Source organism: Empidonax traillii, unplaced genomic scaffold, assembly GCF_003031625.1.
Source record: "Empidonax traillii isolate 1590-97213 ecotype Southwest subspecies unplaced genomic scaffold, ASM303162v1 scaffold280:size897971, whole genome shotgun sequence".
In the NCBI taxonomy this organism is placed as follows: domain Eukaryota; kingdom Metazoa; phylum Chordata; class Aves; order Passeriformes; family Tyrannidae; genus Empidonax; species Empidonax traillii.
This window is the reverse complement of record NW_020955473.1, coordinates 750953-771326: the sequence shown is the minus strand read 5'-3', so window position 1 is coordinate 771326 and position 20374 is coordinate 750953. Positions and strand designations below refer to the sequence as shown.

Here is a 20374-nt window from a genome sequence, read left to right as displayed (position 1 = left end):
GGTTTTCTTTTAAAGTGTTGTTGGTTTGGGGTTTGTTTTTTTTAAGATAAATAAAAAATCCTCTGTGGGTCATTTTAGGCTCTCACAGAAACTTGAATGTGCTAAATGAGTATGTTTCCCTAGCTGAGCCAATAGGGATAGCCAGGCACAGGCAACACTTTTATCCCACGAAAGGGAGGAGGGGTGAATGAGCCAGAAGATATAAGCTGAAACAAAGCCATGCTGTCCTTCTGAGTCATTCGCATACACTGGATGGGTAAGGCTTCCTGCTTCCTGGGACACAGAAGTGGGGTCATGATTCTAACAATGGATGTTGGTAAGTCGCTTTTTATTAAATTTGTCTGTGGGGTTTTTCCTGGGAAGTCTCTCCTTCCCCTTCCCTCCCTAGCTGAAAAGAAGATATCTGTAAACTGGGAGGCTGAATTGTTAAAGAAAAGAATGCTTAATCCAGACTTTGCGTGCTGTGTGCATTTCACTGTGTGTACACTGGTGTTATTTCTCGACTGTTACTCATTGAAGCATATATCCTCTCTTGCAAAGAAAGACCTTGGTATCAAAAGTCTGTCTGTTAATTTGTACTTCTGTCTTCACTGGGGCAGAACCTGTGGCCTGAGAGGTACATGATATCTCACTCTCTTTGATAATAGATGTGATAGTGTCTGGAAGATACATGCTAGATCTTAGGCTTGTTGAAAAGAGCTAGTGGTGAACTAATGTATTGGCTATGGCTTCCTCTGTGTTTACAGAAATTTTGTATTGGGGAGGAAGAGGGAAAAACAAACACATTTCTGCGGTAGGCAGCTCTGCTTTATGTGCTTAAAGCCAAGGAAGTGTATGTGAAAAAGCACACACAGGATTTGGGTGTTTTTAATTAGATATGAAAGTGAAATCTTTAACATAGTTCCCTGTGTGATAGGGAGAATGAATGTAGAGTGGTTTCTATAAAAGAAACAAGCAATCCCAGTCCTGCTTCTTGAGAGGGGGTGTGTTTCCATGTCATAACTTGCATCCTTCAAATTCCACAGTAATAAAAGACCTTGGATTTTAAATGGTTATGGATAGGACATAAAGCACCAGTGGTTGTGCTCTGGCAGCATGCTCTCGGCTGCTCCTTCTCTTTACCAGCTGCAAGCATGCCTGCTGCATTTTTAAGAGGTCTGTTGAACTTTTGTGAGCAGTTGGTTCAGCTACTTTTTTTTCACCACAGTGCAGAAGCATAATGTGACATGTTCTACAAGCTCTGTTCAAAGCCTGTTTCATCTACTTGTCACATGCTGGGTTTACTCTGTGCTAGTGAAAAGCTCTCTGTCCCCTGTGTATCTGAATTGATTCAGTTGGGCATATGCTGGGCCCTAAAGGGAAAAACTCCCTGTGCCTTCTTATGGTTCTTTGACTTTACTGAGACTTCCAGAAGGTGACCCAGCTGGGTTCTTCATGCACAATTTAGAGGAGATAGCAAACCACTTCATTGAACCCACCCACACCTGATTAAAGTTGCTTTGTTATCATCTGTGTTGCCAAGATTGAAACCAGGGACTCTTTTTGTGTTCAAGGTATATTACACACTTCGCAAATCAGCTAAACCTGGGCCTTTAACTGAGATGATAAAATTTAACACAAGCTCAAAGAGGAGTAAGATGGTGTATGGCTGACAATTTTACATTAAGTGGAAGATGATTTTTTTATTAAGTGATTATTTGTCCCTTCCATTAGAGTAGCTTCTAGAGGAGCCAAATTTCAGGCCCTTTAAGCAGTTTGAATAGCAGGAATTGGCGATCCTCTTCTACCCTTGCTCAAATAAGAAGGATTGATGCCTAGACTGTGGATGTCATGCCAAGTATTTTAGGAGGATGCCCTGGCACTGCTCAGAATTTACATGCTTGTGGAAGATAGAGATAACAGGTTTTGCCCACAAGACGCTTCTTCCCCTTTTGAAGTACCAGAGTTCCTGTACTGCCCTGGAGTAATAGAACTCTTTGTTTTGGGGAGACTGGGGGGGTGTTAATAATATATGGTTGAAAAAATAACTTTTATTAACCTATAATTACATACTTGCATTGTGTGCTGTTTCTTTGCACTGTGAGGTGCTCACCTATGTTTCATTGGATCCAAGCCTGATTTTTTTTTCTCAGAACCATGTCACTCCACTGGTTTCTCAGGAATTACTGTGCCCTTGTAGTTCTAGTGGTAATTTTCAGTTATAACAACTTGTATGGTTAGTAAACATATATTTTGGAAGGTCCTAATTCTGTAAGAATTCTTAAATTATAGTTCTCAACTTCTCTGGGGGAAAATGGTTCTAACTACCTGAAAGGAAACATTGTAATTCAAGGATTTATAACAGGGAATTCTAGTACTTCACAAGTGTATTTAGGTTACAGCAAAAAATATGCAAGCAATGCCTTATGCCTCAGTCTGGGACATGCATAGTGTCCCATGAAGTTTATCTGCTTAGTTTCACCCACCTTTTAAAGCTGTCCTTGCTGTTCTTGGAACTGTTTGCTTATTTGAAATTGTATGTTTGCATTACAAGTCAGGGCTGATAATTTCTTTTATACGGGCATAAAATACTTAAGCTGTTTTTTAACAGAATAAAACTTCTCTTCCTTAAGATAATTGTAAGAATAGTTGTGCATTTGTTTCAAATTTGTGTTTAATAAGTTTGATTCTGCTGCATTTGTCTTAGCAGCTTCTAATTTCTGTCAGGAGGAGGACTAAAAATGTTTTGGATGGGGGGAGTGAAAAGGAGGGCTGCAAGACAGAGTTGACAGTATAATTGGATTTGAAGCAGCTACAGGCTGGGACTGTTGCAACAGCTGATTTGATCCTTCTGAGTTTCAAGAGCTATTTATGGTAGATTAGCTGTATGAAAGCTCTACTGTTCCAACCATAAAAGGTTGGTCCTCTGTGAAGTTGCCACACTGCATTTGGCTTAGTCCTCTGAGGTCGGAGAGCCTATAGCTTTTTATGTGGATAAATCCAGTGATGGATGGAAATACTAAAGGCAGATCAAGGAATAACACTGTTGAGGACTTCAGATGGCAGCGAACTCTTAAAAGGAGATTTTCACTAATAAATTTTTTGCTCTGATGTTTGGAATCAGCACTTGGATATAGCTCCTGCATATTTACTGCATTTGGTGAACGCATGCTTTTAGAAAAGCGCTGTTCTAAATTTATCTGACTTATCTGAATCATCTTGACTGCACATGTACTTGCCAGCCATGCATGTTGATATTTGGTAACTTTTGTGAAGTCACTTTTCTGTTTTCTAAGTGGGTGAGCCTTAGGTCCTTTGGAAAGGAATCTTAGCTGAAGTGAGTAACTTCTTTAAAAGAAGAAATATTAAACACTTGACTAAAGAGAGCTTCGGGTGGTATCTGTAACTATTTTGAGAAGACACTGATTCCTTTTGCTACATCTTTCTGTCCTCTGTGTAAAGGCAGACAAGTGGATTTTTTACAGGACTCTGAAGTAAGTAGCACCTCGTCCGGAGAGCTTGCACGCAGTCGCTCGAGTCAGTTGTGTGAGAATATTTGCAGCACTGTCAGGTTGAAATGCAAGTGGGTTTTTTCCAGCCTGTGCATGCCGGTCCTTCAGCCTTCCTTAAGGCATTTTGTGTTTTTATTTTCATGGTTTTGATTAGAAGATGAGTTCATTCTGCTATGAATGGAAAGTCCTGTCACTGGTTGGTTTGTGTGATGTGTCTATTCTTTTTCAGTTTTAATATGATAACCTTAGCCACAGTGCTACAAACGGCTATAAGAGTAATTATATAGCAACAGAAGTTTTCAGTAGTAATTTTCTCTTGTGTTTAAGAAGTTCTATAAACACATGTGAATACTGTTGCATTGGATATCTCTGTTGTACTTTGAGACTTGGAGTGTTCTGAAGAAAACTTCCTCCAACTTTCTATTCTCTTATTTTTAAACATTATCAGAACACCACAGGTGTAAGTTACTGGCACTGTTTTACCTTCCTCTCCTGCAGCAGTGCCCTTGCACGCAGTTACTTGAGCCAGTTGTTTGAGAATATTCACAGCGTTGTCAGGTTGAAATGCAAGTGGGTTTATTCCAGCCTGTTAAAGGGGGGGAGCATAAGGGACGGGGGGATGGGAAAAAAAGTTTCCTTGCTTCAAGGATATCCCAGGTGCTATGTTTTAATCTCCAGAAACAAGAATGGTGTCCTTGCCAAAAAAAAAAAAAAAAAAAAAATCTCAATTTCCCTTTCAGGAGCTAGCAGTTTAAGGCTGTCTTCCATTTTCTTTGGATTACAAATCTATATTTCTCCATCAAATTTATCTAGAATTTTTATTCTGAATTATATAAGCCTTTGTTTTAGCCCAGGGAATACCAGAAGACAACATGTCTGGAGTATTACTGTTTAAAAACTACTGTATCAGTTTAGGGATTGGCATATTTTATTGGAATAACCAATAAAATGTATATATATTGATTTTTCTCACGCAGACTTTGTTAGATATACATTTAAATACTTACCTCTATCTGTGCATCATTCTACCTGCAGAAGCAGTGAGGATTAGGAAGAAACTGCCTGATCAATATACTCCCTCAGACAGCATCTCAATTTTTGTATTGGATTAAGAGATGTGTCCTTCAGTTTGAAACCTGAAGTCAAAATGTTTTTACATCATTTCTAGTAAAATTAGTATTTTTAAGAAGCATCCTTTTTTATGTGATCTGATTTTGTTTTCCTTTGCTAATTATGTTTTAAAAAGCAAGTTGCTAAAAATTGTTTCACAATTTTAATATGCCTGTTTTGTTCCTGTTAACCTTTTAAAAGGTCTCAATGCCTTAAAAGCCTTAAAATCACAAAGTCATCAGATATGGAAGTTAGATACCCTAGAGTGTGCAGAAGAGAAAGAATATACTTTTAGAGCTCTTAACTTGAATTTCAGACTCAAGTGCACTAACAGTATAATGCAGGAAATATTTTGATTGATGAAAACTAACAATATCTGGTCCTCTTCATGCAGCAAAGGCTTAAATGTGTTTTAATAGGTAAATTTTCTTCCCCCGCTCAATTTAAGTGTTAATTCTACCTCATTGAATTGCTAAATTACATTTTTGGCAAAAATTTCCAGTAAGAAGGAGAATTTCTCTGGGCTTTATTCTGCAGGACTATAGCTTTGTACTTGACATTTCCTTGCTCAGTTCTTTGTATTTGATAGTTTATATGGGATAAAGGTAGTGGGGACATGCAAGCAGTATTGATCTGTCTTTGAACTATGCCTATTTCTATACAGAGAAGAGACACTGTAAGTGTACACAGAGCTCCCCAAAACTATCTAGTTGAGGAACAGTAAAATGATAGTGCAGATTTCCTCTTCACAATGAGTCAAGGTAGACTCAGAGAGAGTTGAATTGAGCCATTTGTGGCCAAACATTTCCAGACAGGTTAGAGGAGTCTTTTGCCAGTTTTCTGTGTGGAAAGTTTATGTGTCTTATGCATCCTAACATATTATGAGCCGAGGTTTCTCTTTTATCTAGGTTATGTTGATGAAGTCATCTGAAAGCTTCATATAGTCTTACTACATTTGTTTATGCAGAAGGGTATTAAGAGTATGTAGAATTTGTGGTTTGTGGTTTTGGGGTTTTTTTAAATGCAACATTGTCATTTTATTTGCTTAGAACATGTTCACAAGATCAGCTCTTGTCTATGAAACTTTAATATAAGGAATAGAGGAGAAACTGCACAAGCTTATTTAGTTTAAATTGTCATTTTTTGAGTTCATGTTTTTTTCCCCAGTGTGTTGGCTGTTGTGCATGGCAGTTTCACTGCAGTTTTCAGGTGGCAAAAGCTGTGGAATAATTTGCAGTACCAGAGTGGCTGAGACTATTCACTTAGCAGAGGCATTGTGATTCTCAGTGTGTTTTCATGCTCCATGCAAAGGCTTCTGTTTCTCCATGGAAAAGCCTCCATTTGGCGTAATGGAGGGGAATAGTGATCTTGAAAAGGAATTAGTATGCACAATGGTCTCACCTTATTAGTTCCCTGGTTTTGCTGTTTTCCCAATTAGACACTTTAGGGTTAACAGACACATTGGAAGGTCGTGATTTTTAATAAGCAAAACATGTCCTACTTGGAGTCTGCCTTAAGCAGATAAGAATGCATTGGGTAACTGGTGATAAAAATGCTTCTGATGTCACTTATTCACGTGGTGGTGTGTTGAAGGGAGTCTTTCAGTAGAGAGGGTACAACAACTGTGCATTAACTCTTTGCTGATTTGTTTGGATTTAGTTGATGAAATGGTCTCTCTTTGCTCTAATGATGGCAGTTTTCAGAGCTTAAAAAAACAAAACAAAAAAATCTTTCAAAGACCCTGATTAAAATAGTGTGGATTCCCAGACACATCTCTCTTCAGTTATACAAGAAAGCATCATGAGAAACTTCGACATCAACCATCGTGTGTTGTAATAACTAAGGCTAGATACATTTCTAAAGCAAGTTGAGGCTCCATCATACCATTACGGAGGATGTGTGCAATTTCCTGACAGAATTCAGCTGTCTGACACCAAAAGATGCCATGCTGTTGCTAGTGGTCTGTTACAAAGGAACTGCATTTAGGTGTTACTGCCAAAGTACTGTAAGAAGTTAATAATACTTCCGTGCAGTTAATGACTGCCAAATGTGCTCCTCATGGCTTATACCTGTAAAACTCTTGGCAGTCAGCAAAGACCCACAGGATTTCATTCTTGCTTTGTTATATCAGCCTTAGATTTAGACAAAAATACTGTCTATTCCCCAAAATAAAACAAAGGTAGCACTGTCTCCTATTAGCTCACTGTGGAAGGATGAAGGAGTGTGGATTAATGTTTCAGAACAGTTGCACCAAGTGTTCCAGAGAATATGCAAGTCATATGTGCTTTACATGTGACTTTTTCAATCTTACCCCTTCTGACAAGAAGCACAGTTAAGGCTCAGAGACAGCTACAATAACTCTATAATTCTTAGAAAATAATTGCCCCAACTGTTTATGTTAATATGAAAAATGGACAGTATTTCAGTGTATTTTCCATTAAGAGCCAACTGGGCCTGAAAGCAGGGTGAGATCCTACTGAAAGCAGCATTTCAGGCAGCTGTTAGCATTCCAGCTGTGCCTAGGGTTGGTCAGGCTGACCATGTAGCCACAAGTTAGGTCTGGGAGTTAAGACCTGGGTTCGCTTGGCTTCAGTGTTAGTCATCATAACACCTGCCTGTCTTCAGTTACAATAAAAAAAACTTGTCAGATTTTTCTAACACAGACAACTGGAGCTGAACAACTGACACAGTTATTGCTCCAGCAGCACTGGATTTCACTTTTTGTTCCTCTTCATTGTGAAGATAGGTAGCTATTTTTTGCAGTGAGTAAAGCTAACCTTGAATTACATATTTCTTATTGTAGTCAAACATCATTTGAAAAACAGACTTAAGGCTTCAGTGTTTGTAACTCTAAGCAACTTGAAGCTGAGGCAAATAAAGCTTACTGCATGCCTTAAAAACTCTAGAGTTAGTTTTTACTAACCTGTTTCAAATGCTAACTCCTGGAGTTGAACTCAGCAAAACCTATGTGAATTGTACAAGTTGACTTTGAAAACATACCTCAACCCCTGTCTTTTCATTCAGATAGTAGGGGGTGGCTTTGCAAGTAAGGAAACTTTGCATTTGGAGGTTGTGGTTCAGAACGGGAAACTTCATTTTATACCAGTAAAATTAACCCTGGTCTTTAAAGGCTGGATTACAGATTTAAATACCAAATTCTTGGGTGGAAGTTTCCCATCTTTCCTACTTCCATTCCTTAAATTATACTTTATAAAATAGCACAGAATATGTTTTGGGTATAGAGCTCTACATATGTTCTATTTATCAGCACACAGATATGTAAAGGTGTGTTACAAATGTAACTGTGGTAGATGTAGTTTTGATCTTGTCAAAATGCATTGTCAGTTTATACGTGGAATTATTGGAAATTATTACTGTAGCTCTGCAAAAAAATTAAAAGATTGCACTCACAGTCAATCAACTGTCCTGAGAACAGACCATTAGAAGGTTTTTTGTGGCCAATTCTGCTTATCAGAATCCTCTAGAATTGTGTTTCAACTGGCTACAGTTGTTTTGTACCTGAAACACAGTGAATCAGAACACCTCTGGAAGAAATATCCTGTTCGCAAAAATTCTTTGTATTTGGTATGTGGACAGCTTTGTTTTTCTTTTTTCTTGTTGAAATTTCTAGAAAGGATAAGGGTCTTTTTGCTTATTCAGAGCAAGAAAGACTAACTGAACTAACCACCTATGCTGACAAAGGTAAGGTCATAAATTTTATCAAATGACATGCAAATCTACTACCCTTGACATCTCCCGAGATTTTTTGAGGAGTATGGATCAGGCAGGTAGATCTGTATGTGTACATGCATCTGTAAAGGGCAGATAGACTTACACAAACATATTGCCCCTTTCAGCATGTCCCAGTTTAAATGGGACAAGGGTCTTTTGCTGAGGATGGATTAGGAGGAAAAGACCCAAACTTCTTTTTCTAAGCAATTATAAATCCAAAATTAAGAGACTCTGATTGAAGGAAAACAAATTATGGAAAAGGGAAAACAAAAAAATAACAGCCCTTTATTAAAAGGTATGTGTGTATTAACAGGAACACGAAAAAAAACCAAGTAAAACAACCAAGCAATACTCCTATACCCACCAATAATCCCCTTCAAGAAGAAAACCGATAAACTGGCAAAAGGAAAATTTAAATAGTTCAATTTTTAGCACCCTTTGGTGCAGTTCCAGGCACAGTCAGCAGGGGGCACCGTCGGGTCACTGGAGATGCAAAATTTGTAATGTCCTGCACCATTCACCAGGTGGTGCTGTTGGGTCACTGGAGGTGCAGAACTTGTAGTGTCCTATAGTAGTCACCAGGTGGCGCTGTTGGATCACTGGAGGAGTAGAACTTGTAATGTCCAGTGCCCGTCACCAGGCGGCGCTGTGAGATCCTTGGCTGCCGCCAGGTGGGTGGGGGGGAAGAAGGGGAAGGAAAAACAACAGCAATAAAACAGAAAGTTCTCCCATTGGAAGAAAACTCACGAACTTCAGCTGATTAGGGTCCGTTGTAAGCAGGGCCTGCAGCCAGCAACAGCTGAGCCGAGAGCAGCAGCAAAAACTTCCCTCCGACAGGAAAGAGACAAAGAAACCCCCAGCAGTGTCTGCAGCCTGCAGCCGCTCCCCTCCGGGCCAAGAGACTGAGCTGACACCCCGCCTCACCTCCTTCCAGCCACACACCAGCCCCCCCCTTCATTGTCAAGGAGACTGATCTCTTGGCCATTACTGAACCTGGCCGATTCTTTTGTTTCACCTGATGGCCCATCACACAGAGCACACACGAAGGAGGGAAGAGAAAGAAAAATTCCTTGCTGAAATCAGAACTATGACACAGCAGCTGTGAGTCATGCAGTAAAGAGCCAGGCTAGCCAACAGTGATGGTGCCAGAAGGATTGGCATGTAGGAATCTGTGCCAAGTCTTCATCAGGCTCCTGATTGCCATATGTATTTGAAGAGTGACCTGTCCAGATGGAGATCTTGCGGAGGTGGGAATGGCATGTTTAAGGTGTAGAAAACCTGGCTACTGTTAAGTGCTTTGAAAAAGTAGAAAAGACTTGGTTGTCTTGAAGTACATCAGAGCTCAAAAGGACAGGTTTGATGATTCCATGCTCACTTATAGCATAGTGTGACAGATAAGTGTTCAGATCAGAGGAACTCTGGTAACTGAAAGAGTTTTGAAGTTAAGAAAGCTCCTGTAAATGCAAATGGTTGGCATTTCTCTTCTGAGTAGAGGCTGGAAGCTTTGCTGATCAGTCATTAGGTGAAGTCACAACCCTTTATGTGTAGGAGCTATGTTTAGTTGGGCACAGGAAAAGTTACCCATCCTGGCGCTTACTCAGAGTGAGCCATCCATGGAGGCTTAGATTTTCTGGTGTTAAATATGTTTCTGGCTATTTGGACTACATGTGTTTTCAGACTATAAGGATTCATAAGGGTTAAGTCAAAGGAGAAAACATAGTATCAACACACTTCTGTCCAGCACTTTATTCTCTGAGCAAATAATGTGTTCCAAACATATTATAGCAATTACTAATTGCAGAAAAAAACCATAGTATTATCGATTAGACTTTGTGTTCTTCATAGCTGCCCTACTTTAAGCAAGGGAGGTCAAAAGCAGCCTTGCTATTTACTTGCTTGTAGACCAGTGCTTAAGGTTGTCTTGGAGTGGGTAAGTTTCAAAATGAGATCTCCTTATTTCTTTTGGAAATTGGATGCCATTTGGTGAGGCCAGTCCAATTCTTTCGTACTACTGTCTGGAATGATGGTTGCTGTGCACCTGTGTTAGACATTGCAGCACACCTACTGGATCATGCTCCTGCAAATAATCAAGGCCAGGGCTACCAAGTTTGTTCTCCTGACTGCTTCAGGCAGCTAATGGTTTGGATTGGCGGGTAGGAATAGTGGAAGTTGCAAGCTTGCTTTAAAACACCAGTTTAGGAATCCTTCCCACTCCTTTCTCCATTCTCAGTTTGCTCCAGAAACTCTCTCTCCAGCAGTGTCGGTTGGCTACATGGTCACACAAGTCAGGGAACTTCTCTGTAAGAACTTTTTTCCACTTCCTCTCAAGCCCTGAGGATTTCGCAAACCCACTCATGTGGCTGTACCAGTGTGGGTGTTGATTTAGTGGTGGTGGGAGAGTCAGGTTTTGAAAAGAGCTGCTCAGTGTGGGAGTGAGAATGAAAGGATAGGTGAGGAGGGAACACTCTGTTGGCTCTGGTTAGGTGGCAGGAGGAGACAAAAACTGGGGGCCCTGTGAGCTCTGTGAGGTACCTCAGTGCTTTGCTTTCATCACATCAGGTGGGATGTCAAGATTTAAATGTTTTTGACATGAGGTCTAGCATACTGTGTTCATGATAGCCTCAGTCTGCTTGATTTAGAGGCTTAAGCAAACCACGGTAAGGCAGGTAGGACAATGTGTTATGCAAGTGTTGTGCTAATATTCTTATGCAAAAAAGAATTACTCTTATATTTTAAGATGCTACATTGATTTTTGGACCAAGTCTACTGCTGTGTCTTCCTACCCAGGGTTAAAATTTCCCAGTGATTTACTTGCCTCTGAGTCATGCTTCTGAAAGAGTGCCACGGGGACTTAAATCTGAACAGTCTTCTACTTGAAATTAGTTAGTTCTGCACCTTTCATTTGAGATATAAGTATTTGTCTTGAATTACAGAAGCTCATAGACTGCATGTGCTGGGTAGTTTGGACTTCAGTAAAAATAGGTATAAGTAAAACTAGGGCATAATTTTGATGGGCAGCTATGAAAGACTTATGTTTGATATCACAGGAACTTTACAGCTTTATTGAAGGCAGCACACAAGTAGCACATTTCTGGTGAAACACTAAATATTTCTGATTTAAACCTAGGGCTAGTAATTGAGTAAACTTTTATGAGTGACTTCCAGTGCCTGTGATGATGTGAGACTGAATGCAGGCAATGAAATGTCACGACAGGACAACTCCACGAAAGTTAATTGTCAGGGAAAAAGTGACTTCACGCATATTCTTCTCAGCAAACACTTGAGATAAATCAAGAACTATTAGGTTTAGTTGCCCTGGCTTGTTCTTCCTGGTATTGCAAGTAGCCTTCCACAGCAGGCCTCTTGCTCTGTATTGCAAGACTTTGGAGAGACAGAGAGGAGACAAGGCAAGAGTTAGGAGAGATCAAGCTTTAGGGACCAGGCTTTGAGACAGAAAGGTAGAGGTATTTTAAAGGGAAGCACTTAAAGAAGAGGAGCTCTCCCATGCTTTTGTTTCCACTGTCTTGATTGGATAAATGAGCTAGTTTAACAGGATCTTCAGTCACCTCTCTGCTGGGAACTGACAGGGTTGATATGCTGGGATAATAGTGTGAGATTTAATCTGAGTATTGCATCATGGGATTACAGCCTAGGAGGTGTAAATTACTAGTTTTCAACATGACTTCACTTACATGACCTGTACCCTTACAATGCCTCATTCAGTACCTTGGGGTATTTTACTCCTTATTTATACTTTTTACTCAGTCTATGAAACATGACCTGCTGCTCAACTTCAGAGTCTAATGAATGGTTTGAGTTGAAATGAGCTTCAGATTGATTAACACTTCTGAATTGCTCCTTTCTTGTGACAGGTAACAATTAGTTGAATTAACATATCATTTTTTAGTGTCTGTGTTGCTTCCACAAACATGAATTTTTGTGTTAAACACTTTCACTGTTGGCAGGGGAGCAAAACTTACATGTTGCCCTTGCATATTCCTAGACTGGTAGGCTGAAACCTAACCGTGAAAGCCAGTGGAGCCGAGATGTGCCCTTCTGCCTGTAAAGGGATGCTTTACTGCAGCTCCTGCTGGGCAGATGTGTGAGAATCTTCCTGATACAGAGGAGTAATTTTGTCAGTTCACTGGGGGTTAAGTGTATTCAGTAGAGTACAGTAAAAAACAATGCATTTGGTGGTACTGTTCCCATGGCCATCAAGCTGTACTCCCTGTGGGTGGTCTAGCAAGGCAGACAAGCTCAAAACGTTTGGAAATATTTACATAATTCAGGACCCTCAAGCTGGCCAACATGGCTTTGTATCCTACAAGAGTATCAGGTGCCAAAAAAAATTGGGCATTCAGCTTTATCCAGCCTATCATGTTTTTTTTTTGTAGCTAAAAGTCCTTCCTTCAACCACCTGCCAAGTGTTGTAGCTGTTTAGCTTTAAGGGTTGTCAGCTACCCAAACCTGGTTTTGTTGCGGGCCAGAGATTTAACTTACAAGCCACAAAAAAAAAGTAAATAAAGGTGGGTGATGGTGGTACTAGAGTTTTGCAGGGCAGGCTTAGTTCAGATTTTTTTCACCTCCTTTTGGAGCACTTAGCAAAGCAAAAATCAAGCTTTTGACTCAGGCATTCTTGAAGGAAGTTATTTTAACCTGTTGATTTTTAAAATAATCATAATAATTAAAAAAAATTTCAGCTTCTAAAGGAGATCCCGTGGAAGTGAAAGGTCCCCCTTCCCCCTTCAGCCACAAAGGATCTCTCCCGGTTAGGGCAAACAGGCATCTTGTGACTTTTACAATATGTCTTTGTGTTCTGAAGACCTAGCATAAATTATTCCTCCCCAAAGGCGGCTGGAAAAGAAAAAAACAAGGCCAAATATGCTGGTTTGTCCACAAAAACAAGGCAGAAATACTGTAATTCCACCACAGTGATGGGTGCTTGCTGTACCTGACCAGTTTCCAGGACTGTCTGTAGTGCAAGGCTTTTTACAGTAGTCTTCCCAAACACTAGTCTCTGTCCAGAGCTGTGACCTGGGAGCTAGAGGAAGCATCAAGTGAAAAATTGCAAGTGACGATGTTCTATAAAACCATTTTATTTATGGTACTTCAGACATTATGGACTGGCCAATAGGCCATTGTATCAGTCACAATTTTAGCCTTTCTTTTTTTAAAACAGGATCATGATTACAACCTTCAGGACTTCTGACCTTTCTTCTTTACTGTCTAAGTTGCTGGTCTCTAATTTCTCTTTCCTTTCCCCACAAGGATTATACCCGTTTTTTTTTTTTTTTTTTTTTTAAATTACTTGAGTTATTCTTTATTTGCATTTCTCTCCTCCTTTATTCCTGCTGAGTAGTGTACAAGTTCTCTTTGGAGACACCTTTTTAAATATTATGTATGCCTAATGGCACTGTTGGTAATTATTTTTCCAAATATCAAGCTTTTCATTGCTCAGTAAATATTTGGAGCAGAAACAGAAACCAGAACCTTAGCATGCTCATGTATGACAGATACCTCTTATCTTGTTTGTTCTGAAGCAGTGGTGCTGAGGAGAAAATCACATAATTGCATCACTTATTCTAAGGTAAGGTTTGACAATAACTTCAGAAAGTTCTACTTAAATTCATTTTGTTAGGAGATGAAAAAAGTAGTTCTGAGCTTTGTTGAGCTGCCTCTCTCCTGACAAGGGAGAAACATAGCTAAGGAATTGATAGGAGAAATGACACGTTCTGTTTGGCGTTCTAGTTTTGCTTTCCAGTTTGCATGAATATTAGGAGGAAGCTTGTGGCTTAATACACACCTGTCTTAATGCAATTAATGTAGCCTTAAATTTAACATTCCTTACAAACCATGCTCTAAATATTTGTTGCCCTATTCAAGTTCATAAGAGGTTTTGATCTACGTGCACTATGGACTTTATTGAGCTCTCCCTTGAGAACTGGAGATGCTTTATATTCTGGAGATGGTTGGTTCACGTGTCTGTGACATACAGTAATGCCCAAACCAGTAGTCTAAAACTGCAGTATTGTCACAGTTCAGGAAAAAATAAACTGTCAAAGAAATTATACATTTTGGTACTGAAGAACCATTTATGCCTCTTGGTAATGGAATAACATGTCACAAACTTTTTTAGGTGTTGCACTGTGGCAGTTCAATCTGACTTGTAGCACTTGCTGGAGCAAACTGACTGTGAGGAATAATTGTCTGTACTCATCCGATAAACTCTTTGCGGTTTGGGCAACTCTTCTCCTGCATAGGAGCAGTCTTTGAACGGCTGGTTGTCATGTGCTTGGCTTGTAATTGCAGTGGCATGTAGAAGGAGAGAAACAGGAGGAGATAAGGGAGAAGCAAGTTTTGTAGCCTAGAACCAATGAGGCCTGTGAAGAAGCATCACGTCCAGTGGCAGGATTAATAGACATCCTTAGCACTCAGATGTCTGCTCTGTTGGGTGATCTCTGTGAAATTACCTAGATGGTTGGATCAACTGCAGGCTTGATTCACTTCCTGACTTGTAATAAATATGCTAAGGAAGAAGCAGAAATAATGGAACCTATTTGGACACTGACATGCCATTGGGTTTTCATAAATTCCTGGAAGTATAATGCTGGCAAATGAATATTCATAAACCAGGCTATTAAAATTTTAAGACAACCTTGAGGGGACGATGATGTTAGATTCTAGAGTTAATTATAGAGAGGGTAAAATTCTTGGCTAACTAGGCTGAACATACTCTCACAATAGTTTTTACACAACACAACAATCAGAGGGAGCCATAGTGTTAGATACATGTTCTGAATCTCTTAATATATATTCCCTGAACTGAAAGTCTAGCAGTATAGAGAAGAGGAAGTATTTACATCCAGCTACTGTGGAAATAAATCACCTTCTAGTAATTGAGTTGCCAGTCATTTCTTTTGAGCTTATTTTTGTCACTGAATTGGTTACACTTTCTGGTTTACTTGCTATAAAAGTGCCCTGCTAGCCTGGCGAGCATGTGGTGGCTCTCTCAAAAATTGCCAGTTGTTAAATGCAATCTGTATAGTGTTCACTAGACTTATTACTGGGAATACTAATGCTTCTGTAACTTTATTTACTCAATCCATCTACGTCCTGAGGACCTCGCTGCCACCGTCCAAGCGTGCTTGGCCCCGGCAGATGAACCTCAGGATTAAAGGGTGGGCTCAGTTCCGCGCACACTGTGTCTCACCTAAAAAATCCAATGCGCAGGCTGGAAGGTGGAAAGACCTTCCCCGGTTCTTCGTTCGCGAAGAGAGGATTGTTGCTTTGTTTTAACAGTCTCTCTTCCTCTCGAAAGAGTTATGAAAAATTTCTGATTTCAGTTTTGTAGGATAGAGGTATTTTATAATATTTTCAGAACTGATGAGCATTTGGAGAGAGCTACTGAGGTCACAGTTCTAAACCCACCTAGAAGAAACAAACTGAAAATTTCTAACTTTTGTTGATGGTCAGCATACTCTTATTTCTGCTATTCCATTTTTTCCACAGTATTGATTAAAACTTTGAGAGAAGTACTGAAGCCAATCTGTAATACATGTCCTTGTAGTGGTGCAATGGGCAAAACTGCTAAACAGGAATATAGCTACCCTTGAATCAGGGTAGTTAAAGTTCTAAAGTATAGGATCTTAGTGAAATTAATGTTTTTGTTCCACTTCTAGTAATATTTCCTTTCTTAAATAAAAAGGTTAAAAGGAAGAACACATTGCTGTGTTTCTTGAATCAAAATCTGTACCATAGGACCTTTTTAATGGCACAATCCATAGGAGGAAGAGAAACAAAATCATATTTGTCATTTTTTTTAGATGTGATATGAAGTTAAAATCTAAACCAAACTAGTTATTTGTTTTGGTCACAGAACAGGAACAGCTGCTCACTCTCTTTATTTTGCCAGAGCAAGGAACACAAATACTATAAACAGAGATGAAGCAGTTCTTGAATCCCAGCAAAAAAGCCTGAAAACAACTACGAATGTCAAAATATGCTAAATAGGATTCTGAAGGTTTGGGAAGATTTAGAAAATCATTCCAACTTACCTTGAAATTGAAATCTTTCTTCTTAAGAGGCAACACTTCAGCAGTCAGTAAGTAACAGAGATGCTATGTGACCATGAAAATGCAAAGTCTTAAATTTTGAAATATACTTTATCAGAGATAATACTTCCAAGAGCTCTCAGCTATTCGGGGAGTGCAGCATGAAATCATACTGGTCAAGTGAATGTGCTGCAATTTTGAGAGAAGGAAAATCACTTATTAACCTCAGCTTTCAGCAGCCCTTGTTGTACGGTGACTAAAGAGGCAGTGTCTGCTTTTGAGTGTAAAACATAAGCTGCCTTTTGGACAGAGGCCTTCAGAGTCCTCTGAGAGGAAAGCATATTTATCACTTGCCTAGTCCTGCAGTTTGTATGATTAAGTAAGAATTCCACACTTACTGTTCAGTCTTGAGCCCTCTTACTACCAAAGGGACTTGTGCCACAGAAACTCTCCTACCCACCTTCTTCCTGCTTACCATGCTTTAACAGTGTGGCCTCTCTACATAAGATCAGGCAGGAAAAGTAAAACTATACATGTGCAAGATATATTTTTATGATGGAAAACAAAGTTCAAGAGTGTTCTGGATGAGAGGCTTTTGAATGTAACTCGCAGGCAGCCAAAGTTGCATTGGTTGCATCTGTGCAGGAGACAGCAAAGTTACTTGCCACAGAGGAAGAACTGAACAGATGCCAAACCTTTATCACAAATCTGTCCACTGGGAAGAAAAACCTTGTTTGTTGGAAGCCCAGGCTTTTCCTTAGCACATTGATTTTTTTATTAGGTATTTCCCCTTCTTTCTCAAATCAACCATCCATCAGAGGATGGATGCAACTGGTTTCTCGTTGATGCCAGGTGTCTCTGTGAACACTATGTTCTAGAGAGATTGGAAGTGAGAGACTGACTTAGTGGTGATGTTGCACCCAGCACCAGTGCTAGGCATCTGCAATGAAGTGAACATTTTTTTCCTCAGTTCAACAGGACTGAGCCAATGCTCCAGAAACACAGGGGATACTGCAGGCTAAAGGTTGTGTAGAATGTGAACTTTAACTTGTGGAACAAAAAGTTTTTTTCTGAGGATGATGAAAGTACCTTTAAATAGATACCTCTTCTTTCTGTTTTACTTTAATGCCCTTTTGTAAGGTTCCTGTATTTGACCTTGGCAATACCAGCGAGGAAGAAGATAGGGAAAAAACCTGAATGGAACTTGATGGAGTGTCTTTTTCCAATAGAAAAAAGAAAAATTGTTGAAGGTACATCAGCTTTTCTAGCTGGGGGTGTTTCTTGTTATGAGAGAAAGCAGGGTGGAGAAAGAAAATGCAAATAAATCCTGATCTTTTGCTTGAGGTCAGGTTATTACTTCAAATTCTTGGGGTCTCCTCACTTGGTCTCCTCTGCCACTGATGTTCCTGAGACTCCCAGGAGACAGGAATATCAAGAAGATGACTGGCCTCAAGTTTTAGTTCCATTTATTTTTGTCAAAGTGGTCAGCGGCTGTGTAAAAATAGTCTCTTCTCCCTGCCTGTGGGAAGAAGGGGGATGTGATCTCAAGGAGCCATCTTGCAGGTGTTGCAGTGAACAGCCTGTGAGCTGCCTCCTGTTCCTGTGTTTTGGTACATCGATGGTGCCCAGTTTGAAGTTTTATATCGAGTCATTTGTCAGCACTTCAGTGAGCTCCCTGTCCCCCTCCCATTCATAGCCAGTGCTGCCTGTGCCTTGCATGTGACTATGCCCTCTTATCAGGAGCCTCTCCTTGCTCTCAAGAGCAGATACTCCGCAGTCCTGAAGATAGCACTATGATACAGGCAGTAAGTGTCCTAAAGAGTGTGGTTGTGTGAGCTTCAAGCCTTGCGGGATTTATATGGAGCTCCGGTCTTCTCTTCTTTCCTTTAATGATTAATAAGCAATTACAAAAGGTTTTATTGTTTGTTTGCTTTTTCAAACAGGAAACTCCTCACTTGTTTGTTTTTGTTTGTTTTTTGGTTTTTTTTTGTCCGAGGAGCATATGGCTGTATCGATTGTGCAGAGCTGCCACTCATTTTGCCAAGTCGTTGTTAATTTGCATGTGGCCAGGCAGCATTTATGAAAAAGCCCTGCCCTGGCCCTGCCTGCTCCCTCATTGTTTCCAAATAAAGGCATGTCTGAAAGGGGAGTTAAGCCTCCAACTGCCGGACCTTAAAGAAGGGACCTTTTACCCATGGATTGAAAAGAGGTGATTTATCTGCAACAAACCGTTCCTTCCCCACCCCCTTCCCTTTCTCAAATTAAGTGAAAAAGTTGCTTTAAAATTTAAATCACACTAACTGCTTGTTTTACGCTCATACTCTCTAGCAGACAGTTTAGGAACCTAACCATCAGGCCTGGAGTTACCTCAAACTTAATGCAACGTCTAACTGATATATTTAATTTTACCTTTAAACAGAAAATGCTCATATTCTTGGAAGATATTTAATAAGTGATCCTTTCCCTGTTTATAAACCCTCATCTATGTGATGAGTGGGGAAGGTGAATGGCTACCTTTAATGCAAGGTAGTAGTTAGGGTGACTTCGTTTTTTTGTTATTTCTGAAGCCAGAAGTACTCTTTATCATGGTTTAATACAACTTTGACTTGGCATAATGGCAGTTCGCCGTGTATGATCTAAGGACATAGCTAACATGAGGTTGTTAGGAAGCAGTAATTTATTAGACCAGCTGGTATAGGGGGAAAAAATGAGCCAAGCTTTCAGGCACACCAGCACTTCATCAGGTCTGAAATAGAAGCAGTAGATTTCAAGGTTAAACAGAAGTTATGAAAAAACAATCTGTTTAATCAGCCATGCACTGAACTGCCAAAAAGGAGTTTGCTGGTATAATATTCCTTCAGTGGAGGGGGGAGGGTGAGAAGATAATTGTTATACTGGAGCAAGAAATAAGGAGTTTGCAACCTGTTAAACAGGGGGAGGCTATAAAACCAGTACCTGGTGAGCTCATGGTTGTTCTCAGTATCGATAGGGGAATTGGGAAATTTTAGCTCTATGTCTTCTCTTTGCAAGTTTTTATTTTTGTAGGATTTTTGAGAATCAAGATTGCCAGATCAGTCATTTATGATCAAATAGTTGAGTTTAACAAAAGGAACTTTATCAGGCAAATCTCGTTTCAGGCTTTCTTTGTCAATTGGTTGCTAACCTTAGCCTACACTAACTTAAGAAATTACCTAGTACTCACTTAATATTTCTAAGGGTAAGGGCAGAAAGAAAGAAAAAAAACCCAAACAAACAAACAAAACCACAAAAAATCCTCTATTTTTTTAAGCACAAAGTATTTACTTCTAAAATATGATCAAATCTATTCTAACAAGAAGCCCTGAATGGTTTTTTATCTTTTTTCTTATACGTTTTTAATCTATTCTTTTCCTCAAGCAGAAGCCAAATTCAAAGTTGAAATATTAAAAAAAAAAAAAGTTTCAAGGCTTTGTAGAATGATAGATGCTTTACTTGTGCTGCTAACAGGGTTGGCAGTGTGCTGTTTCTAAGCTTTGAATAGGGTTATGGTATCAATATGGATTTGATGGATGTACTCACAATGTATATTGGACTGTACACTGTGGAGAGTAGAGGAGAACTGTTTGATGCTCTTTAGAAAAAGCTTTTCATTTTTTTCTATAGTGCTGTATCTTAAATTGATTAATATGATAGTTAAAGCAATGTCAGATTAAACATGTTAAAGTAGAAATCGTTATCTTCTAACTTGCTCATCTGGCTTCTTAGTTATGTTTGATGGGCTGTCTGTACAAATGCCCTCTAAATTAACAGTTTTGTCTATTAACAGTTGCTTTTAAAGTTATGGTATCTGCCTTTATCATGCAAAACTGACTTTCACTATCAATTATAATGCTCAGAAGGATTGATGCTGTTGCAGTGGTGTCAGGAGTCCTGGGAACCAGCCTGCTCGTTTTTCTGAGTCCCACTGCTCTGTGTTAAGAGGGCAGAGTTATTTACTCAGCTGTATCCTGT

General features: G+C 39.6%; 1 protein-coding gene across 2 annotated transcripts in view; it reads left to right on the top strand.

Moving 5' to 3' along the window:
• The first annotated feature begins 252 nt into the window (after positions 1–252).
• Positions 253–20374, top strand: part of SVIL (supervillin) — a 105795-nt gene continuing 85673 nt past the window's right edge. Inside the window, exon 1 of one of the 2 annotated variants that reach the window (XM_027890192.1) lies at positions 253–316. In XM_027890192.1, the coding sequence (XP_027745993.1) occupies positions 253–316 (64 nt within the window). Of the gene's footprint in view, positions 317–2879; positions 3474–20374 lie in introns of those variants that run through there. The other variant, XM_027890195.1, reaches the window with a different exon arrangement.